This window comes from Pseudophryne corroboree, chromosome 6 (genome assembly GCF_028390025.1).
Source record: "Pseudophryne corroboree isolate aPseCor3 chromosome 6, aPseCor3.hap2, whole genome shotgun sequence".
Lineage (NCBI taxonomy): Eukaryota > Metazoa > Chordata > Amphibia > Anura > Myobatrachidae > Pseudophryne > Pseudophryne corroboree.
Window position 1 is genome coordinate 195,596,526 of NC_086449.1, and position 24,946 is coordinate 195,621,471.

The following is a 24,946-nucleotide window of genomic DNA, read 5'->3' on the forward strand; positions in this document are numbered from 1 at the left end:
AATGGGCTGCGGATGGGGGGGCTGATAGCCTTTTGTGATAATAAAAAGATATTGTTTTTTCCAGTAGTACTACAAGTCCCAGCAAGCCTCCCCCGCAAGCTGGTACTTGGAGAACCACAAGTACCAGCATGCGGGAGAAAAACGGGCCCGCTGGTACCTGTAGTACTACTGGAAAAAAAATACCCAAATAAAAACAGTACACACACACCGTGAAAGTAAAACTTTATTACACACTACCGACACACACATACTTACCTATATTGACACGCCGACTGCCACGGTCTCCGACGATCCGAGGTACCTGTGAAAAAATTATACTCACCTTCCAGCGTCCAGAGATAAATCCACGTTCAGAGAGATAAATCCACGTACTTGTAAAAAAAAAAAAAACGCAAATACCCGCTCCATACCGGACTGAAAGGGGTCCCATGCTGACACATCAGACCCCTTTCTCCCGAATGCCGGGACATCACGTGACTCCTGTCACTGAAGTCCCTTCAGCCAATCAGGAAGCGCTACTTCCGTGGCGCTCACCTGATTGGCTGTGCGCTGTCTGTGCTGTCAGACAGCGCATCGCAAAGCCGCTCCATTACTTTCAATGGTGGGAACTTTGCGGGTAGCGGTGGGGTTAACCCGCGGTCAGCCGCTGACCGGCGGGTGACCTCACCGCTAGCTGCTAAGTTCCCACCATTGAATATAATGGACGGGGCTGTGCGATGCGCTGTCTGAGTTCAGACAGCGCACAGCCAATCAGGTGAGCGCACCGAAGTTGCGCTTCCTGATTGGCTTTAGAGACCTTTCAGTGACAGCTGTCACTGAGAGGTCTCTCTGCATTCGGGGATAGGGGTCCCATGTGTCAGCATGGGACCCCTTTCAGTCCGTTTGGTCGGGTGTCCGGTTTGTTATTTTCTACAAGTACGTGGATTTATCTCTGGACCCTGCTTGAGGTGAGTATATTGATCTTTTATTTTCAGGTATCCGTGGATTCTACATGGAGAAGAGGACCGATGTCGGCGTGTGAACATAGGTAAGTATGTGTGTGTCGACGTATGAAATAAAGTTTTACTGTCGACGGTGTGTGTGTCCTGTTTTTATTTGGGTATTTTTTTTCCAGTAGTACTACAGGTACCAGCGGGCCCGCTTTTCTCCCGCATGCTGGTACTTGTGGTTCTCCAAGTACCAGCTTGCGGGGGAGGCTTGCTGGGACTTGTAGTACTGCTGGAAAAAACAATATTCTTTTCATGATCACAAAAGGCTATCAGCCCCCCCATCCGCAGCCCATTGGATGGGGGGGGACAGCCTCGGGCTTCACCCCTGGCCCTTGGGTGGCTGGGGGGGGGGGACCCCTTGATTGAAGGGGTCCCCACTCCCCCAGGGTACCCCGGCCAGGGGTGACTAGTTGGATATTTAATGCCACGGCCGCAGGGCACGGCATAAAAGTGACCCCCGGCTGTGGCATTATCTGTCCAGCTAGTGGAGCCCGATGCTGGTGTTAAAAATACGGGGGACCCCTACGCTTTTTGTCCCCCGTATTTTTGGCACCAGCACCAGGCGCAGAGCCCGGTGCTGGTTTTAAAAATACGGGGGATCCCCTGTCAATTTTTTCCCCGCATTTTTAGAACCAGGACCAGCTCGAAGAGCCAGAGGCTGGTTATGCTTTGGAGGGGGGACCCCACGCCATTTTTTTTTTTTAGGATTTTACCGTTCCAGCAATAAAAAAAAAAAAATTAAAAAAAATAATATTTTAAAAAATATATAAATAATATTTGTGCCTCCAAAAAAAAAAAAAAAAAAAAAAAGTACCTAATCCCTTCTAATATAAATAGATCTGCTATTCCCAAAAAAAAAAAAACACAAAAAAAAACATGTTTAAAATTTTTTTATTTGTTTTCACCCTCCAAAGTGTGGCGGATTGAAAATGACGAATTTGCTGTCTAAAAGCACTGCTGTCAAATTTCCAAACTTGAATTGAATATGCTTTGGTCGAATTGCAGCACTTATATCATTGCAGAAAAGTCGAATTTGCAAAAATTCGAATTTCAAAAAGTCGAATTTTGAAAGTCCGTTTTTTGGTCGGAAAGCACTGAATTGCATAGGCGAATTTTTTTTTTGGTCGAAAATGACCCGAAATTCGACAATTTCGGGAATTCGACCGCAATTGCATATACCCCTTTATGTTAGAGAGACCAAGAACCCCTCCAGGTTTGAGATCACTGCTCTCAGAGACTCCATTTTGAAACGGAAAACCCACAGACATGGGTTTAGCGATTTGCGGTTCAAAATGGGCCTCATTGAACCGTCCAGTTTTGGTAGCACAAAAAGGCTGGAATAGTATCCACATTTGAGACACCTCTTGTCTTACCCTTAAAGCGCGCTGTCCGAAAGGACTGCAGTGAGGGCCCAGTGCAAGAATATCTAGCCGGTGGAGCAGCAGAGGGGAGGTACGTGGTTTTCCCAGCAGTAGCCTTCAAAATCCAGGTATCTAATTCACCTCCAAACAGCCTATCACCTGTGAAGGGCAAGGCTTCCACACTCCTCTTAGACTCTGCGTCCGCCACCCACTGACGCAACCACAGCACTCTGCATGCAGAAACCGCCATGGTAGAGGTACGGGTATTTATAATGCCAATTCCTTTGATGGTATCACAGAGTAAGCGGGCAGATTCTTGGATGTGCTGAATCAGTGTCACCATATCAGCCAGGGATTTATCCCCAGTGAGGCCCTCCTGAAGGTTACCAGTATGGCGTGGGTCACCCAAAAACCTGCAATAACAGGCCTTTGGGAGGCCCCTGCTGCAACATAAATAGATTTTAAGGTTGTCTCTATTTTCCTGTCTGCAGGTTACTTAAAAGCCGTAGGAACCGGCAGCACCGTCTTTTTTGACAGACGTGATACCGACGCATCAACAGCTGGAGGAGTTTCCCAGACCTTTTGCCCCTCATGAGCAAAAGGAAAGGTGGCGACCCATTTTTTTTGACACTTGGAATTTGTCAGGAGTAGCCCATGCCTCCCTGAAAAGATCATCCAGTTCCTTTGAGTCAGGAAATGTAACCTGCACCCTTTTCTGTGCAGAGAAAAAGGATTGCTGCACATCTGTCTCATTCCCAGGAATATTTAGGACATCCCTTATTGCAATGAAAAGAGTCTACACCCTGTGCAGCAGAGGAATCATGTAACTCAGTATTAGATTCCAGCTCCTCCCCCTCTGATACCTCTTCCTCGGATTCCGAGAGGATATCAGGTAACCCCCTTTTTTGGGGTAATGGAATTAGTAGAGGGGAGTTACATCTGCTGTCTGCCCTATCTTTTGTCAGAGCAGCCATAGACTGTTGTAACTACTGCCTTTCCTGTCTGGCAGTAGTCAATTCATTGGACATGTCAGCAATCATAGTATTAATAGAACTGAGCCAAGCTGGCTCCTGCAAATCACCCCCAGAAGCCCCACTACCTTGTGAAGGCGGTCTGCATTGTTCACACATGAGAGAATCTGCAGGGGAGGGGGGAAAAAAAATAAGAATTTACTTACCGATAATTCTATTTCTCATAGTCCGTAGTGGATGCTGGGACTCCGTCAGGACCATGGGGAATAGCGGGCTCCGCAGGAGACAGGGCACATCTAAATAAAGCTTTTAGGATCACATGGTGCGTACTGGCTCCTCCCCCTATGACCCTCCTCCAAGCCTCAGTTAGGTACTGTGCCCGGACGAGCGTACACAATAAGGAAGGATCTTGAATCCCGGGTAAGACTCATACCAGCCACACCAATCACACCGTACAACTTGTGATCTGAACCCAGTTAACAGTATGATAACAAAAAACGAAGTAGCCTCTGAAAAGATGGCTCACAACAATAGTAATAACCCGATCTTTGTAACAATAACTATGTACAAGTATTGCAGACAATCCGCACTTGGGATGGGCGCCCAGCATCCACTACGGACTATGAGAAATAGAATTATCGGTAAGTAAATTCTTATTTTCTCTAACGTCCTAGTGGATGCTGGGACTCCGTCAGGACCATGGGGATTATACCAAAGCTCCCAAACGGGCGGGAGAGTGCGGATGACTCTGCAGCACCGAATGAGAGAACTCCAGGTCCTCCTTAGCCAGAGTATCAAATTTGTAAAATTTTACAAACGTGTTCTCCCCTGACCACGTAGCTGCTCGGCAAAGTTGTAATGCCGAGACCCCTCGGGCAGCCGCCCAAGATGAGCCCACTTTCCTTGTGGAGTGGGCCTTTACAGATTTAGGCTGTGGCAGGCCTGCCACAGAATGTGCAAGTTGGATTGTGCTACAGATCCAACGTGCAATCGTCTGTTTAGACGCAGGAGCACCCATCTTGTTGGGTGCATACAATATAAACAACGAGTCAGATTTTCTGACTCCAGCTGTCCTTGAAATATATATTTTTAATGCTCTGACAACGTCCAGTAACTTGGAGTCCTCCAAGTCGCTAGTAGCCGCAGGCACCACAATAGGCTGGTTCAAGTGAAAAGCCGAAACCACCTTAGGGAGAAATGAGGACGTGTCCGCAGTTCTGCCCTGTCCGAATGGAAAATCAGATATGGGCTTTTGTATGATAAAGCCGCCAACTCTGAAACTCTCCTGGCTGAAGCCAGGGCCAATAGCATGGTTACCTTCCATGTAAGGTATTTTAAATCTACCGATTTTAGAGGCTCAAACCAATGAGATTTGAGAAAATTCAAAACTACGTTCAAATCCCACGGTGCCACTGGAGGCACTATTGGGGGTTGTATATGTAGTACACCTTTGACAAAAGTTTGTACTTCAGGCACTGATGCCAATTCCTTCTGGAAGAAGATTGATAAGGCCGAAATTTGAACTTTAATGGACCCCAATTTTAAGCCCATAGACAATCCTGCTTGCAGGAAATGTAAGAATCGACCCAATTGAAATTCTTCCGTTGGAGCCTTCTTGGCCTCACACCACGCAACATATTTCCGCCAAATGCGGTGATAATGTTGTACAGTCACTTCCTTCCTAGCCTTAATCAAGGTAGGAATAACTTCCTCTGGAATGCCCTTTTCTTTTAGAATCCGGCGTTCAACCGCCATGCCGTCAAACGCAGACGCGGTAAGTCTTGGAACATACAAGGTCCCTGCTGAAGCAGATCCCTTCTTAGAGGTAGAAGCCACGGATCCTCCGTGAGCATCTCTTGAAGTTCCGGATACCAAGTTCTTCTTGGCCAGTCCGGAGCCACCAGTATTGTTCTTACTCCTCTTTTCCGTATAATTCTCAGTACCTTTGGTATGAGAGGCAGAGGAGGGAACACATACACTGACTGGTACACCCACGGTGTTACCAGAGCGTCCACAGCTATTGCCTGAGGGTCTCTTGACCTGGCGCAATATCTGTCCAATTTTTTGTTGAGGCGAGACGCCATCATGTCCACCTTTGGTTTTTCCCAACGGTTCACAATCATGTGGAAGACTTCTGGATGAAGTCCCCACTCTCCCGGGTGAAGGTCGTGTCTGCTGAGGAAGTCTGCTTCCCAGTTGTCCACTCCCGGGATGAACACTGCTGACAGTGCTATGACATGATTCTCCGCCCAGCGCAGAATCCTTGCAGCTTCTGTCATTGCTCTTCTGCTTCTCGTGCCGCCTTGTCGGTTTACGTGGGCGACTGCCGTGATGTTGTTCGACTGGATCAACACCGGCTGACCCTGAAGCAGCGATTTTGCCAGGCTTAGAGCATTGTAGATCGCTCTTAGCTCCAGTATATTTATGTGAAGGGACGTCTCCAGGTTTGACCACACGCCCTGGAAGTTTCTTCCCTGTGTGACTGCTCCCCAGCCTCGTAGGCTGGCATCCGTAGTCACCAGGACCCAGTCCTGTATGCCGAATCTGCGGCCCTCTAACAGATGGGCACTCTGCAACCACCACAGGAGAGACAACCTTGTTCTTGGTGACAGTGTTATCCGCTGATGCATGTGCAGATGCGATCCGGACCATTTGTCCAGCAGATCCCACTGAAATGTCCGTGCATGGAATCTGCCGAATGGAATCGCTTCGTAAGAAGCCACCATCTTTCCCAGGACTCTTGTGCATTGATGTACTGACACAGTTCCTGGTTTTAGGAGGTTCCTGACAAGTTCGGATAACTCCCTTGCTTTCTCCTCCGGGAGAAACACCTTTTTCTGAACCGTGTCCAGAATCATTCCCAGGAAGTTGTCGGGGTCAATTGAGATTTTGGAAGATTCAGAATCCACCCGTGTTGCTGAAGCACTACCTGGGTTAGTGCTACACCGACTTCCAGCTGTTCTCTGGACTTTGCCCTTATCAGGAGATCGTCCAAGTAAGGGATAATTAATACGCCTTTTCTTCGTAGAAGAACCATCATTTCGGTCATTACCTTGGTAAAGACCCGAGGGGCCGTGGACAAACCAAACGGCAGCGTTTGAAACTGATAATGACAGTCTTGTATCACGAACCTGAGATACCCTTGGTGTGAGGGGTAAATTGGGACATGCAGATAAGCATCTTTTATGTCCAGGGACACCATGAAGTCCCCTTCTTCCAGATTCGCTATCACTGCTCTGAGTGACTCCATCTTGAACTTGAATTTCTGTATGTACAGGTTCAAAGATTTCAGGTTTAGAATAGGTCTTACCGAACCGTCCGGCTTCGGTACCACAAATAGTGTGGAATAATACCCCTTCCCCTGTTGTAGGAGGGGTACCTTGACTATCACCTGCTGAGAATACAGCTTGTGAATGGCTTCCAAAACCGACGTCCTTTCTGAGGGAGACGTTGGTAAAGCAGACTTTAGGAACCGGCGAGGGGGAGACCTTTCGAACTCCAACATGTAACCCTGAGATATTATCTGCAGGATCCACGGGTCCACTTGTGAGCGAGCCCACTGATTGCTGAAAATCTTGAGTCGACCCCCCCACCGCTCCTGAGTCCGCTTGTAAAGCCCCAGCGTCATGCTGATGGCTTTGTAGAACCCGGGGCGGGTTTCTGGTCCTGGGCAGGGGCTGCTTGCTGCCCTCTCTTACCCTTTCCTCTGCCTCGCGGCAGATAAGACTGTCCTTTTGGTCGCTTGTTTTTATAGGAGCGAAAGGACTGCGGCTGAAAAGACGGTGTCTTTTTCTGTTGGGAGGGGGTCTGAGGTAAAAAAGTGGATTTGCCGGCAGTTGCCGTGGCCACCAGGTCCGAAAGACCGACCCCAAATAATTCCTCTCCTTTATATGGCAATACTTCCATATGCCTTTTGGAATCCGCATCACCTGACCACTGTCGCGTCCATAAACTTCTTCTGGCAGATATGGACATCGCGCTTACTCTTGATGCTAGAGTACAAATATCTCTCTGAGCATCTCGCATATAAAGAAAAGCATCCTTTAATTGCTCTAGAGTCAATAAAATACTGTCCCTATATTTTCAGTCAGAGAATCCAACCACACTACCCCAGCACTGCACATCCAGGCTGAGGCTATTGCCGGTTGCAGTATAACACCAGTATGTGTGTATATACTCTTCAGTGTAGTTTCCAGCCTCCTATCTGCTGGATCCTTGAGGGCGGCCGTATCAGGAGACGGCAACGCCACTTGCTTTGATAAACGTGTGAGCGCCTTATCCACCCTAGGGGGTGTTTTCCAGCGCGCCCTAACCTCTGGTGGGAAAGGGTATAATGCCAATAACTTCTTGGAAATTAGCAGTTTTCTATCTGGGTTAACCCACGCTTCGTCACACACGTCATTCAATTCCTCTGATTCTGGAAAAGCTACAGGTAGTTTTTTCACCCCCCACATAATACCCCTTTTTGAGGTACCAGCAGTATCAGAGATCTGCAAAGCCTCCTTCATTGCCGTGATCATATAACGTGTGGCCCTATTGGAAAATACGTTTGTTTCTTCACCGTCGACACTAGATTCATCTGTGTCGGTACCCGTGTCGACTGACTGAGGTAAGGGACGTTTTACAGCCCCTGACGGTGTCTGAGACGCCTGAGCCGGTACTAACTGGTTTTCCGGCCGTCTCATTTCGTCAACTGACTTTTGTAATGTGCTAACATTATCACGTAATTCCATAACTAAAGCCATCCATTCCGGTGTCGACTCCCTAGGGGGTGACATCACCATTACCGGCAATTGCTCTGCCTCCACACCAACATCGTCCTCATACATGTCGACACACACGTACCGACACACAGCAGCCACACAGGGAATGCTCTAATCGAAGACAGGACCCTCTTAGCCCTTTGGGGAGACAGAGGGAGAGTTTGCCAGCACACACCAAAAACGCTATAAATGTATATAAACAACCCTAGAAGGTGTTGTTTTTGATATAAGCGCTTTTAATATATCAATATCGCCAAATTATGCCCCCCTTCTCTTTGTTACCCTGTTTCTGTAGTGCAGTGCAGGGGAGAGTCCTGGGAGCCTTCCTCACCAGCGGAGCTGAGCAGGAAAATGGCGCTGAGTGCTGAGGAGAATAAGCTCCGCCCCTTTTTCGGCGGGCTTTTCTCCCGGGTTTTAAGAAAACTGGCCTGGGTTAAATACATACATATAGCCTTAATGGCTATATGTGATGTATTTATTTTGCCACTAAAGGTATTTAATATTGCTGCCCAGGGCGCCCCCAGCAGCGCCCTGCACCCTCCGTGACTGAATCAGTGAGACGTGTAGCAACAATGGCGCACAGCTGCAGTGCTGTGCGCTACCTTCATGAAGACTGAGGAGTCTTCTGCCGCCTGCTTTCCGGACCTCCGTCTTCAGCGTCTGTAAGGGGGATCGGCGGCGCGGCTCCGGGACGAACCCCAGGAGGACCTGTGTTCCGACTCCCTCTGGAGCTAAGTGTCCAGTAGCCTAAGACTCCAATCCATCCTGCACGCAGGTGAGTTGGAAATCTCTCCCCTAAGTCCCTCGATGCAGTGATCCTGTTGCCAGCAGGACTCACTGAGATTTAAACCTAAAAAAACTTTGTCTAAGCAGCTCTTTAGGAGAGCCACCTAGATTGCACCCTTCTCGGACGGGCACAAAAACCTAACTGAGGCTTGGAGGAGGGTCATAGGGGGAGGAGCCAGTACGCACCATGTGATCCTAAAAGCTTTATTTAGATGTGCCCTGTCTCCTGCGGAGCCCGCTATTCCCCATGGTCCTGACGGAGTCCCAGCATCCACTAGGACGTTAGAGAAACTGGTATTTCAAATGGTGAACACAACTTTTTTCACCATGCTTACAGAGGACATTTACATTCACACATACACAGGTACAAGCAAGCCTGCCTAGCCCAGTATGTCTGGAGAGACTCAGAGAGGAGGAACCAGCACACAGCCGGAAACTAACAACTGTACAGTTAGAGGAGAGGCAATTAGGTGTACAGTGCGTGAGGAGCCTTATACAAGGGTACCACAGGGGGCTCTACCCCTTAACTACACTCCTGTACCAGTGTCTGACGTGGAGAATCACTTGGAGGAGCTGGCAGTACTGCAGCAATGCTGTGAGTGCAGGAAATGGCGCCAGGAAGCCGATGGTCCCGCTCTGAGGAAGCTCCGCCCCTTGCAATGGCGCTGGAGCTGCATGTATATTTATACTGGCAAAAGTCCCCAATGTGTGTAAAATGAGGCACCAACACCTATTTTCACAACTGCTGGCCAGTTTACGCAGGGGGGCTATGGGCAAGTGGGGTCCCCGGTTGTCACTCACCACTCTGCACTGGGGGGAGGGGGGGGCGGGGAGTGCGGTGTGCCGCGGGTGTTTGCGCGAGAGTGCAATGCCTGGGTACACTGACCCTCAGGACCGTTGTTCTGTCAGCGGGATCCGACTCAGCACCTCCAGGAGGCCGGTGTCGGTCCCCCCCCCACCCCCAGTGTCCCTCAGTGCAGGTAAGCTGTTAGCTAACAGCTTACCTGAAAATAACAAACATTAAAATAAACTGAAGAAAAACTCTCTGGAGCTCCAGTGTGCAATCTCTTCTGATGGCACATTTTTCTAAACTGAGCTGTGAGGGAGGGCATAGAGGGGAGGAGTTAGCACACCCTGTTGAAGAAATTTAAAGTGCACCGGCTCCTTTGGACAGCATCTATACCCCCCATCGTACTAAGTGTCCCCAGTATCCCTTATAGATGATAGAGAAATTATCTTTGTTTGACATTCACTATTCATACAATTCTGCTATCCTATATGGCCAATCCAACCACAATGTATCTTTACTTAGAATATATAAACAAAGCTTCTGTGACAGAACCTTAACTGAAACGATGCCCGCTTCTGTGACCACTGCAGCACACAATTACACAGACTATGGACGGCAGCTGAGCCTGGCAATAACGTGTAAATACCGATTGGTTTTGGCTGTAATTTATGTGACCTGAATAAAGACAGCTGGGTTTACAACACTGAAAGCGTTAACTGGCTCTGTTCTACACTTAAATGGCTTAGTCACCTGTTTAAAAGCAATACATATGAAGAATGCCTAAAAGAAATTAAGTGTCCACATCCATCATGTGTGCAGCGAGACTTGGGCATACATAATACATGAGCAGAACAGAATGACTGGGAAATTATTTTATCGAGGCTGTTTGGATACCCTTCAAGCCTCAGGAGTAAATCCTCGGCAGTCTACAAGCAACAGACCTCGACATTAAACTATGTCCCCTCGGGCCCGCTTGTTGTTTCGCGGCTTTCTATCAATTTTTATTTAGGTTTCCTTTTTTATTTTATGCACCCTCGGGCACAGCAGCTGAATTGTGCAATCGGAATGTGCATCACTCAGTGTAATTGCCATGTTTAATAATTGCAATATTACTCCTGAGTATTACCTACAACATGCAGCCAGGAGAGAAACAGCTTTATGGTGACCTTGTCAAAGCAGGCACCCTTTCATTGCCGCAGCGAAGCACTAAGAGCAGCTAGCTTTCCCTAAGCAGCCTATAAACAGTTCATATCATTTGTGCTCACCTCTGCTTCTTTCTTAGGTGCTGGATTATTAACACCATCCAGCTTATTCTTTAGTTCTGAGAACAAAACAAATGGATTAAAAAAAAAAAACATTAGACATTACTATTGTCTAGCGGCCTTTTATTAAAAACAAAAAACACATTTTTTGGGGGGTACAGCTTTAAAGAGGATGATATCTGTAGAATGCCCTCTCTTTCTAGTCTGGTTCCTCCAGATAGCAAAGACAGGATTGTTCCTACTGTACCCTCCTCTACCCCAGCCCGCTGTTAACTAAAGCCAGAAGCAGCTGTTCTTTCAGCGTAAAGAAAGGGAGCCTATCCATACATTTTATATGGAGCACAATAGAAGTGGCCTAATAAGATCTGTATGGAGGCCTGGATGGGCCGAAGGAGTGCAAGCTATTGTCCAACATCATTTCATACAAATAGAAAAGGGTGACTATACCCCTAAAGGCTCCTCCCATGATCTCAAGCTAATCTTAAACGTTATTTTGAAAATTCTAGTTTATATAAATATTTGGAAGTATATAAAACTATTTGCAATTTAATATTTATTGGCTCTCTAAAGACATTTTTCAAGCAAATTACTATATAAACAGTCACTTTCCATTTAGAACATGTTTTAACATTTAAGGGTTTATTTACTAAGCAGCAACTTATTCAGGCACAACATTTAAAAAGGCAATGCTAAGCGTTGGGGTCTAAATCCGGTGCTTCAAATTATGTTTACACCTGAAATTTAAAAAGGACAATGCTTTTACTAGACAGTTCTGCAAGATAATGATCACTGAAAGTAGTAGTGACTGAAGAGCTCCTAGGAGAGTTTGAGGTCTTAATGGGGGTACTCACGGAGCGATATTCTAAGCAATCTGACCAGATTGCTTAGAATATAAGCCTGATCGATCCGTGTGTAGCCCTTACAGCGATAGCTATGGCTGCTGCTAGATTGGCCTGCCGTGCAGGCCAATCTAGCGGGTCGCTCACTTCACCCGCTGGGTGAAGTTAGCGCCCCCCCCCGTCTCCCCCCGCACGCTCAGCAAAGATCGCGCTGTGCTGAGCGGAGAGATGTGTGCTGAGCGGTTCGCTCAGCACACATCTCTCCCCGCATCGGCCCGTCTATATGGGCCTTTAAGGCATCTCTGTATGATTTGCTGCACCAGTTACAAGATACCCACCCATATGTCTAGAAGAGGTGAAAAGTGTTTGATACAGTGTGGTGTTGAAGTTCCATAGAGTGCAACAGTATATGAAAACAATCAAAAGACACAAATATTAGCAAAACAATTCACAGTAACACTGAGAAGAGACACTAGCAAAATAAGTTATATAGCAAAAATATAAAAGCCTGGTCCCAAGCTTAAGCAGGTAACATCTTACAGAGATGTAAATACACAGTCCACAGAGGGAGAATGTCCCAAAGAAAAGTTACTTTAACAAAATAAAGGAATGGGGAGTGAGGGCACCAGTAATAAAGAAAACCTTCTTGAGGGACAGTTTGCGTAGAGGGGAAAATGAAGGTTATGATAGGGGGAAACAGGAAACAGTAGTCCGGATATCTGGACAGGTTTCGCAACACCAAACAGCCCAGGGAAGTCCCAGCTAAAGACCTAAATAGCAGAAACAGGCAGATTTCAAGCCGGCGGTCCCTGTGGGCTCTGGTCAAAAGGAGGCAAAGAAGAAGCGTCTAGGCAGCATCAACAGCAGAAGATTCTTGCGGTAACGGACCAGACAGGAGTGCAGAGCCGTCAGGAGACAGCAACGCTTAAGTAACCACGTCCACAAGGCCACTGAAAGAGTGTGGGGCAGCAGCAATCAAACAAGCAAAGTCGCTCATCTAAGGGAGCAAGAAGACTGTCTCACCATCCAGGTTCACAGCAGCAGCGGACAAGTTCCCTCCGCCAGACCACCACATTGAGTTGCAGGCACAGTCCATCTCCACCACCGCACCAACAAGAGGAGCAAGTCGAAGATTCAAGGAAAGCAGGTACGTAAGGCGACTGTAGGTAGAATGGAAGTGGAGCAGGAACCACCACACTGCGGGAATAGTCAGCTGGTTAAGTTCACAGTATGGAGGAGGGGCAGCACATCGGGCCCAGCAATAGAGCAGGATCAGCCAGATAAAAAGCACACAACGATAACTAGCACCACCAGGCAAGTAGCTAGTAATGGTAGGTTATTCAGTGGAGAAGATCCCAGTCTCTCCCAGCTTTTGTGCCCAAAGATGGCCGAGGGCAGTCATAAATGCCTGTATATATTTGCAAAAGTTGTAAAGAAGGGGTCCAGACCTAATATCAGGACCGAAATCCTCACTAAGGAGTTGATGTTGCAGCAACCAACATTAGAGGGCAACTCCTAGATGCAAAAAACAGATCCAGAGCAGGTTAGGAGCGGAGGCATGATACCCATGTAAAATGTGGTTACGATATGTTCCCCGCCCACTGGAAATCTCCACTCAGGATATTTTTAGGTGCATATATGCGCAAGTTCCCATACCTTCCACATTGTATTTACATTTGCTGAACTAGGTGCTACCTAGCAGTATGTGCAAATACCTGCCTCCATGATCATAGCTTTAGCTGAAATATATTCAGTTCCGATGAGCCAATTCTTTTAATATACATATTTCCGAATATTATCAGCAAGCCAACTTGTATTATGTTATTATGCGTATTGGCTGCTTAAGTGTCATATGGACATGTTAATGTGAATCTATCCCCTGCACAGGACATTTCCAGGAGACTGTTAGAGTTTAGGAACAGATATATGAAGTCAAATGAAGCGCAGTCAAATAATTGTTCATTATCCACATGCAGGTGATAGAATGAGGTCACCACAAGTAGCTAGAGGCACTGTGAAGGAGGCCTGGCCACTCATGCAAGTGCGATCATGGTTAGGACAATGAATGACCATAAGAAATAAACTAGCCTTTAGAGGAAATAAATATTTTTGAGGCTTAAGAAAGGTCTTTACCCTTCAATAGGTACATTTAGTACAAACAGAGCGCTCAGGAAAGCACACAAAGCAACCCAGCAATTGCCAAAAATTTACTTGTAGACCAAATGATATGCACTATTATGACAGCAAATCTGTACATCTACTTAGAGGTACAACTTATTTATTCATTTAATAAACAACAACCCCCCCCCCCCCCCAAAAAAAAAAACACGAACACACAAACAATAAAAAAAAAAAGAAAAAAAAAAAAAGGAAAATCCCTAAAGGCTGTAACAGCATAAGTTAAAAGGTACGATAAGTCCGATAGGACTCAGCACCAGCATTAGATAATACCATTGCAGCAGGAGTGAACGGTGCTATAATCCAGAAACAGCTTTAGGTTACTGCAGATGTTTCTGGAGCTTTGCAAGTTCATCCATGTTTTTTATATGCAATTACACAGTATAACAGGTTGCTGAACACCTTTTACCTATATTATTTTTTTTTCTTTCAAATAAGCAGTGATATTATAATAAGCAAAATGACATAATGCAATGTCAAAACATTTTAACCACTTAACTGACTATTTCCCCAAAAACCGCTCCGAAATAGTCGGGGCTTTATGAGTAAATTAGGTGAAGAACATGAATTTAACCCTATCCAAAATGATTTTAGTAAAAAAAAAAAATTATGATTTTGTTTTTTATATAATTTGTTCCCACACATCAGGAACATTGCAACTTTAGTTTTTAGGTCACGGAGAGATGCCAGGTACACGGGAGGGGGGGGGGGGGGGGTTGTTGAACTTACCGTTGTTAAATCTTTCTGCGAGGTACACTGGGCTCCACAAGGATTCACATCGGGGTGTAGAGTAGGATCTTGATCAGAGGCACCAACAGGCTCAAAGCTTTTGACTGTTCCCAAGATGCTCAGCGCCACCTCCTCTATAACCCCGCCTCCATGCACAGGGAGCTCAGTTTCGTTAACCAGTCCAATGCAGTAGCAGGTACCAGAGACGACAACCGCTCGTAGCCAAATACACCACACACTCACCACAGGAGAGGGTGTCAACGGCTATGCCAATAACAACCCAAAGAAGCAAAGAGCGTCAGGGCAGGCGCCTTGTGGAGCCCAGTGTACCTTGCAGAAAGATTTAACAACAGTAAGTTCTTACCATAAATCTCGTTTTCTGCTGCGGGGTACACTGGGCTCCACAAGAATTCACATCGGGGATGTCCTAAAGCAGTTCCTTATGGGAGGGGACGCACTGTAGCGGGCACAAGAGCCCGGTGTCCAAAGGAAGCATCCTGGGAAGTGGCGGTATCAAAGGCAGAGAACCTAATGAACGTGTTCCCTGAGGACCATGTAGCCGCCTTGCACAATTGTTCAAGGGTCGCACCACGGTGGGCCGCCCAAGAAGGTCCAACCGACTGAGTAGAATGGGCTTTGATGGTAGTAGGAACCGGACGACCAGCCTGTACATAAGCATGTGCAATCACCATTCTAATCCATCTGGTCAGTCTGCTTGGAAGCAGGCCAGCCACGTTTGTGAAAACCAAACACAAAAAGAGAATCGGATTTCCTAATGGAGGAAGTTCTCTTCACATAGATACGGAGAGCCCGTACCACATCCAAAGATCGCTCTTTGAAAGAAAACTCAGGAGAATTAAAGGCCGGAACCACAATCTCCTGGTTAAGGTGGAAGGAAGACACCACCTTGGGTAAATAACCTGACAGCGTTCTAAGAACCGCCCGGTCACAGTGAAAAATCAAATAGGGAGACTTACAGGATAAGGCATCCAAGTCAGAGACCCTTCTAGCTGAAGCAATAGCCAGCAAGAACAACACCTTAAGGGAAAGCCACTTAAGGTCAGCAGAGGTAAGAGGCTCAAACGGAGACTCTTGTAAGGCCTCCAAAACCACCGACAGATCCCAAGGGGCCACAGGTGGCACATAAGGAGGTTGAATCCGCAACACACCCTGAGTGAATGTATGGACATCAGGTAGGGTAGCAATCTTTCTCTGAAACCAAACCGACAAGGTAGAGATATGAACCTTGAGGGAGGCCAGACGCAGGCCTAAGTCTAGGCCTTGTTGTAGAAAGGCCAATAGTTTCGCCGTACTGAACTTGAAAACATCATGATTATGAGACGCACACCAAGAAAAGTAAGCATTCCAGACCCTATGGTATATCCGAGCAGAAGTCGGTTTAATGGGCCTTCAACATAGTTTGAACCACCGCCTCAGAAAAACCCTTGGCCCTCAGGACGGAAGCTTCAAGAGCCATGCCGTCAAAGTCAGAGGGGCCAAATCCTGGTAAACACAAGGGCCCTGAACGAGGAGGTCTAGTCGTTGTGGAAGTAGATGTGGACGATCCAACGAGAGGCCCTGTAGATCGGAGAACCAATGCCACCTGGAGCGACAAGCAGTAGAAGTAGGTTTCCCCCTTCTTGCTTGAACGTCCATATTACTCTGGGCAGGAGTGACACCGGAGGGAACACATACGGCAGCCGAAAGTTCCACGGCATTGACAGAGCATCCACGAACACTGCTTGAAGATCCCTTGCTCCGAAGACCGGACATAGTGATTGTGTCGAGACGCCATCAGTTCCACATCTGGAAGGCGCCACTTGTCCACGAGAAGTTGAAACACCTCTGGATGTAGGTTCCATTCTCCAGCGTGCACGTCCTGACGACTGAGATAGTCCGCCTCCCAGTTCAGAACACCCGGAATGAACACTGCTGATATGGCTGGCAGATGGCGTTCTGCCCACTGAAGAATCCTTGATACTTTCCTCATTGACATGCGGCTTCGAGTGCCGCCCTGATGATTGATTTACGCCACCGTGGTGGAGTTGTCCGATTGTACTTGAACAGGTCTGTTCTGTATGAGATGCTGGGCCATTGTCAACGCATTGAACACTGCCCGCAGTTCCAGAATGTTTATCGGGAGTAGTGACTCCTCCTTGGTCCACTGACCCTGGAGAGAGTGTTGTTGCAACACCGCGCCCCAACCTCTCAGACTGGCATTCGTCGTCAGCAGGACCCAGAATATCCAGAAGGGACGGCCCCTGCTCAATCGTTGGTCCTGAAGCCACCAGCTCAGCGACAGGCGGACTTCCGGAGATAGGGAGATCATGTGAGATCTGATCCGGTGAGGCAGGCCATCCCACTTGGACAGAATCAACTTCTGCAGAGGGCGAGAATGGAATTGAGCATACTCCACCATGTCGAAAGCCGACATCATGAGATGTAGCACTTGCATCGCCGAATTAATCGACACTTGCGGACGGGACAGGAAGCTTTGGATCTTCTCCTGAAGTTTCAGGACTTTCTCCTGAGACAGAAGTAACCGCTGGTTGTGAGTGTCCAGTAAAGCTCCCAGGTGTACCATGCTCCGAGCAGGAACCAGGGAGGATTTTTTCCAGTTGATCAGCCACCCGTGGGCCTTCATGCACTGGACAGTCAGATCGAGAGGACACAGGAGAAGTTTTGGGGAATTTGCCAGGATCAACAAATCGTCTAGATATGGTAGTATCCTGACCCCTTGACGGTGAAGTGAAGCCGTCATGACCGCCATTACTTTGGTGAAAACTTGGGGAGCCGTTGTCAAACCAAAGGGTAACGCCCGAAATTGGTAATGAAGGTTTAGAAATACAACAGATTCTAAAACCAGCGCCCCAACTCAATAGTGCAGCAACAGAAGCTATGGTGGTTCCAACCACCAAAAATAAACTCAAGACAAGACAACAATGTAAGCAACTGTGCGCACCCTCTTGGGTATACCCATGAGGGTGCGCACAGTTGCCTACATTGTTGTCTGGTAATGCCCACCGCAAAACCTCAGGTACTGCTGATGAGACACTGCAATGGGAATATGCAGGTAGGCATCCTGTATGTCCAGGGAGACCATATAGTCCCCAGGCTCCAAGGCCAGAACAAGAGTGAAGAGTTTCCATACGAAACTTGGAGACCCGCACATACTTGTTCAAGGACTTCAGACGGAGAATGGGCCGTGAGGACCCGTTCGGCTTCGGGACTAGAAACAGCGGTGAATAGTACCCCTTGCCTCTCTGAGCCAGAGGCACTTGTACCACCACTCCTGTGGTCAGGAGGGACTATACTACCGAATGCAGAGTGTTTGCTTTTGTCAGGCAAAATCGATGAGGGGGACGATTCTTGAAGGGTACGGCGTAACCTCGAGTGACGACTTCCCTTACCCAGGTATCTGAAGTGGTCTTCAACCATTCCTGGGCAAAACCTAGAAGTCGGCCCCCCACCCTGGGATCCCCCAGAGGGAGGCCCGTCCCGTCATGCGGCAGGCTTGTCAGTTTAGGAAGCAGGCTGACGGGCAGCCCAGGCTCGCTTAGGTCTGGGCTTGGCGGATCTGGAAGCGCGAGTATGCTTTGGGTACGCCTGACCTTTTGCTTTACCTGGAGGATGAAAGGGCCGAGGGAAAGTACTTTTAGCCTTCTGTGCAGAAGGAGCTGTACTAGATAGGCAAACTGTTTTAGCAGTAGCCAGATCAGCCACAATCTTATTGAGGTCTTCTCCAAAGAGAATGTCTCCCTTGAAAGGAAGCACCTCCAGGGTTTTCTTGGAATCCATATCTACCAACCAGGATCTCAACCAAAGGATACATCTGGCCAAGACAGACGTAGTAGCAGCCTTGGCCGCCAGCACCCAGGCATCGGAGGCCGCCTCCTTAAGGTACAGAGAAGCTGTGGTAATATAGGAGAGACATTGTCGAGCATGCGCAGATGCATTGGAAGGCAGTTCTGCCTCAAGTTCCTGAGCTCACGCCTCAACAGCTTAAGCAGCCCATGTCGCTGCAATAGTTGGCCTATGTACAGCCCCCGTTAGGGTGTAAATCGATTTCAAACAACCTTCCACACGTCTATCCGTCGGCTCCTTCAGAGAGGTGACTGTAGATACTGGCAGAGCAGAGGAAACTACCATGCGGGCCACATGAGAATCTACGGGCGGAGGAGTTTACCAATTTTTACATAGCTCCGCGGGGAGAGGATAGCGAGCCAACAGTCTCTTATTCGGTGTGAATTTCGGCCCTGGATTTTCCCAGAACTCCTGACGTATGTCAGCCAGGTGTTGAGAATGAGGTAAAACTTGTTTAACCACCTCCTTGCGTTTAAATCTGTCCGGCTTTCTAGAGACAACCTCAGGCTCAGGTTCAACAGAGACCTGAAGAATGAGCCCGATAGCCTCAATCAAATCAGGAACATCCACCATTGACTTCCATTCCCTATCAGAAGCATCTGAGTCAGTGTCTGTGGGGTCAGTATATGCACCATCCTCCTCAGAGGATGTGTCTGGGATAACAGTGGATTGTGAGGAGGTAATGGCCCGTTTAGAAGACGTCTTAGTCTTAGGTGGGCGAGAGTGACATTTAGATTTAGTCAGTGACCAGTTCAATTGCTGTAACTGAGTGGAGATTTGATCTGCCCATGGCGGTTTAATTGCAGGGACCATAAACTGCTGCATTGGCACAGGTGGTCCCACAGGGGGCGCCAATTTAGTTACAAGCGTGTTTAACAGCGTGAAAATGGTAGCCCAAGGTGGGTCATTTGTCGCCCCCAGTGCTACGGACCCACTGGGGGGCAAGGAACCCCCTGAACCTGAACTCTCTGCTGCCAAATTTTCCTCCAATATGTCTGCGGCATCACCACCACGTAATGTGGGAGAAGCCCCAGCTCCGTTGACTCATGTAGCCGACACAACAAGCAGCACAATATTGGGCAACCTGGTATAATTCTTAGCAGCGATATACCTAGCAAGGACTCCCAGCGAAGTGTGACTTTTCTGTCAGCACAAACCGGGAATCCAAGAGATAATAAGAATTTACTTACCGATAATTCTATTTCTCGGAGTCCGTAGTGGATGCTGGGGTTCCTGAAAGGACCATGGGGAATAGCGGCTCCGCAGGAGACAGGGCACAAAAGTAAAGCTTTCCGATCAGGTGGTGTGCACTGGCTCCTCCCCCTATGACCCTCCTCCAAGCCAGTTAGGTACTGTGCCCTGTCAAAGTCAGAAAAATGTTTCTATGCACGTTGCCATATTTGCACCGCACACTGGTCTGCGCTGCGCATGCGTACGCTCTCCCGTGAAGGCGCATACCCGCAATAGCGTGCACCCGCGGGCGCACGGTATGCGTATTTACGGTAGAGTTTATGTAATCGTAGCGTGCGACTCATTCGTTACATATTTTCACAATTAATGTAGTTTATAGATCATGATCCCTTTGATAGTTTCTGAAAGTTTGGTTAATATAGAAAGTCCCGGAATGGAGGAATTCCTCTTTGTATTGTACGAAGGGTCTGACAAGAGTCATACAGCAGTGTTTGGTACCCATCGGAAGAGTATTTAATTAGCAATATTCCGGTGTTGGTTTGGAGCGTATAAATCGCTCGTGCGGATAGTTATGGACATAAGAAGTTTATGTCCATTTCTATTATTTACTCATACTCAGGTATGCGGCGGGAAACCCAGTTTCCCACCCACCTGAGCTGTTGGAAATCGTCACAGCCCACCTGTATGAATCAACCTATGACCTTTTGTTATGATGCAGGGCCGAATTCCTTCGTCCAATGGACAATGGGATTGTAGGGACTATGAGATTGCATTGTGTGTGGGGCATAAATAGGCAGGCCGACCATATCCAACTTCACTCTCATCAACGGTTTTCTGCTGATAATCGGGAGCTGGATATCGAGGCGCATGCGATCATACCCTTTGTGCGTAAGTTTCTCTCCGTAATCATATTGTCTTACTGTGAGCCAATCTCTCTCTCTCCGTCTCTCTCTCCGTCTCTCTCTCTCTTCTCTTTCTCTCGTATCTCCCATTGACTAGTATTGTATAGTATTAGATCAGCATAGTATTGTAGTGTATTTCTTGTATAGTTATTTGGTTAGGAAGTCTCTGTTATATTGTAGTGTATCATTTGTACTGTGATTCTTTTTGCAAGTATAATAGTTATAATACAGATAATAGGCTTTGGACCCTAAACAGGTATCTGTGTATTTTCTCATAGTGTTGTGTTCACTTGAGCGTCGGTGACGCTCAAGCAGCTTTGTAGTTAGTCAGGTTACACAAGGTTGCACTTACACCCTGTATTCACATTAAGGTATTCTGTGTATTTCATTGATAAAAGGTTTAGTCATAAAGGTATAGCGTTGTGAGCGTCTGCGCCGCTGGTGATCTCCTCGTGGTCTCGAGCGTCCGCTACGCCGTAGCGAATCATTACTCTAATCATAGCCAATAACGTGCTGTCCTGTGATCTCTGGGCCGTGAGCGAACGTGACGCTTGAGCGTCTCGCCTACGGCTGAGCGATCGTTACGCAACTAGCGTACCCTTACGGTACTTCTTAAATAAACAGCGTACTGTGTTCTTAGACTTCATTAAGGGTTGTTTATACGACAAAAGAATTTAGAATTGTCAATTGGGGACTCGTCCTGTCCTTCTCATATCTGCACTAGGTAGATCAGCAGACATTATCCCCCAGCAAAGGGTGGGAGGTTGTCTCACAGTGCTGACGGGATAAGCGTCTGCTTCGCTTAGATAAAGAGTGCTGAAGGAATCCGGGAACCGGAAGTAAGAACAAAACGCTTGTGTCTTTTAAAACTGTATTTCTCTTCTGTCTTGCGTATACACGCACGCATACATATATATCTGCATTTCTTTTTCAATTTCGTATATCACTATTCCTGTTTGCCAATTTTTATAGTTGATAGAAAGTGCTAAAAGAGATTTGCTGTTATTTCATAGTAGAGGTAATAGTTAAAATATAGACCAACACACGGCTTGTCTGGGAGATAAGGCAGTCAGTGTGGTGTGCGGTAGATGATCAGGGATCATCTACATTGATAAAGGTAGAAATTGTGTTACGGTGGATCTTTGTTTTGCGTACACGTGTCTCTAACAAAGACTAGCGTACGCAATCCAGAGGCAGACGCACGCAGCGTACATTACGCAACGTAGCGTCCGGTTACGCCCACGTAGCTCGTCACGAAAAGTTGGATTTTAGCGCAAAGCGATAATTAACGCAAAGGCGATAAATAACGCACAGCGGTAGATAACGCGACGCGGTAAATAACGCAAATCTATTTTTGGAAAAATCTGAAATTTAGTTTAACAGATCCTGCTCCTAATTGGTAACACAGCTGGGCTGAAGACAATTTCTGCGCAGAAATAGATATAGAAACAAAGTGTACATGTGTTGAGTGAGTGTGTTTTTATCACATAAGTTTATATAACTTAGAGGTTGAACCAAAAGGAAAGTCGGGTACTCGTCAAGGAACATACGTGTAAGTGACATATACGGTGGCTAGGGAGGCATCCCTGGTTAAATAATATTTGAGCATTAGAGTATAGCGGACCATAAGGTAACAGACCAGGAGGTCATAAGGTAACAGACCAGGAGGTCATAAGGTAACAGACCAGGAGGTCATAAGGTAACAGGTAAAATAGACAAAGAGGTCCGCTATAAAGGTACAAGAGGCACAACGCCAGGGGTGTTGGTGCAGAACCCATATAGGCCATACAAGCTCATGCTGAAGGAATTCGCAGCCGAAATTTTCGATTCCATTGATCTTTCAGTACAATAACAAGTAGTGCTTATGTACTGAACGATTGTACCGCACGTAATTGTGTGCAGTAGTTAGTAATCTGACCTAATACCATTAGAGTAAAGTGGTCACAAACGCTATTTGTACATTCTGACGTGATTTGTGTAATTTTTTATTTTTGAAAGGGAAGTTCGCTGGTCACTCAGGAACTATCTAACAACCCCACCTTTACTGGAAAGAGTAAGTGTCCTGCGGGTAACCCTCATATGTTCCAGTAAACAGAAGGTTCCATAGGGGCCCTGTATCGAGTACGCCAGCACCATATCGGTGTGATCAGGTCGTATTGGTCGAGGTGGGCGAGTGAGTGGGGTACTCGGTAAACCGCCACCGCCGGCCTATTGTGAATAATTTGGTTTGCTGTAAGGGTTCGCTGAAGACCGTGATATAAAGATCACAGGAGTAGTAAGCAACACCTGCAGATTATGGGGGCCAATTGTTCAGGTAGGGGGCGATCAACCTCGGTTCGGGTTGATTCAGAGAACCGACCAGTTGGGTCGGCAAGGTACATCATGTGTGAAAAATACGGAAGTCACACAGAATCTTTATGTGATGAATGGGAGAGAATGACTGTACAAGACAGGGAGAAATTCCCAAGAATAGGTAGCTTCAGTCCAGAAGTGTTACAAAATTTAAGGAGGAGGATATGTCTCATAAAATCAACAAAGAGACGAATTCAGCATCATGATTATTTACAGTTGTGGCAGCAGGAAGGTGAGATACAGAGAGGTTTGGCTCTGGCGGCGGGATCTGGGGCAGTCAGGAAGCTGATAGCCACAGCCCCTCCTCCACCATACATTGCAGGAGAGAAGTTGATTGCGGAGAGAAACGCACTGGGTTGTAAAACACAAACTCTTAGTAACCCTGTAAATGTCAATGATGTTAACCAAGTAACCCAGGCAATTATTAACCCGTGCAAGTTGTACCCTGTTTTGAACTTTCCTCAGGAGTGTGATCAAGAAGACGATTCGACAACAATTTCAGCGCTCTCTCTAGCGGCCACCATATCAGAAACCACAGTAGGAACTGCACCTCTCACGAGATTAGTGAAGGCCCCTAGCGGAGGGATAGGTGAGGTCGTGTCAACGGGTAAGTATGGCACCATGCATTACACTGAAACAATTTCACCACAAGCTGTAGAATCTACACAGAATGAAGTTGTTAGAGTTTATCCAGTTAAGGTGATAGTAGTTCCCAATGGGAAAACAGATGCATCAGGAGCCACACCCGTTAGGAACATTGCCATGTATTGCCCGTTTACTAGAATGGAATTGAGGACTATAGTGTCTGAATTCCCAGACCCCAGAAAAGATTTAGTGGCAAGCCAAAAATACATTAGGGATCTAGGAAACACTTTAGAGCCCAATAATAAGGATTGGCAGATAGTGCTAAGAGCTTGCTTACCTTCCAATGTCGACTCAGTTCAATTCTTGACTGATTGTGGACTAGATAAAGATGTACCGCTTACAGATGTGTACGACAAGGATAATGTAAAAAGGATAAATTTGCAGCTAAAAGAGTATTTCCCAGCCGTTGCTAAATGGAATAAAATATTTTCCATTAAGCAAAAGGAGTCCGAAACGGCAACAGAATATTTTCACCGGGCACTATTAGAAATGGCAAAATACACTGGTATAGAAGACATTAGGACCAACCCAAACCATCAAGAAGTAGCAGTATCTGTACTGATGGATGGTTTAAAGGAAACATTAAAAGCTAGGGTACAGACCACGCAACCATGTTGGCGAGGTCTGTCGGTGTCCACTTTGAGAGAGGCTGCTATTGATCACGACAGAAACATCACCAGGCACAGAGAGTCGCAAAGTGATAAGTTGATGTCAGTAAGTATACAGGCGCTGACCACAAAGCAGCCTGCGTATGTACCATCGAATCCTGTAAGTAAGTCAACTGTAATAACTTGTTATTCCTGTAACAGACCGGGACACTATGCACGAGAATGTAGAGTAAGAAATGTACCAAAATCTTTTCAACCCCCTAGACAACGACACGACACACGACATTGGGAGCAGGGTCCACAGAGGCGGAGTTTTGAGCCACATACAGGGGAAACAAAAAGATATCCCCCGAACAGAGATTGGCATGCCTCTGGTAGTTCCCAGCTAACCCCCTCACTAGTAGTCGCTGCCAGCGGGATCCAGGGAGGTCAGCATACCCACTAGGGGTGTGGCCATACCTGTAATCTGCAGCCAGTTAAGTTGATTGCCAGTCTTGGAAGTGAACCAGAGATTGCAATCAATGTAGCTGGTAAAACTTTAAACTTTCTTGTAGACACAGGGGCGGCCAAGTCAGTGATAAATTCGACAGTGGGCATGAGAACCACTGGTAGGACAATTCCAGCCATGGGAGTAACAGGAGTAGTCCAGCACTACCCTGTTAGCAAACCAGCCGAGATTACAATAGGGCCTTTGCATACCAAGCATTCCTTTTTGC

The 24,946-nt window shown here is 47.1% G+C and overlaps 1 protein-coding gene across 2 annotated transcripts in view; it reads right to left on the reverse strand.

Moving 5' to 3' along the window:
- ZWILCH (zwilch kinetochore protein) overlaps positions 1-24,946 on the reverse strand; it is a 189,327-nt gene that overhangs the window by 42,144 nt on the left and 122,237 nt on the right. For both annotated transcript variants that reach the window (XM_063925568.1, XM_063925567.1), the window contains one exon: positions 10,926-10,981. In XM_063925568.1, the coding sequence (XP_063781638.1) occupies positions 10,926-10,981 (56 nt within the window). The remainder of the gene's footprint in view (positions 1-10,925; positions 10,982-24,946) is intronic.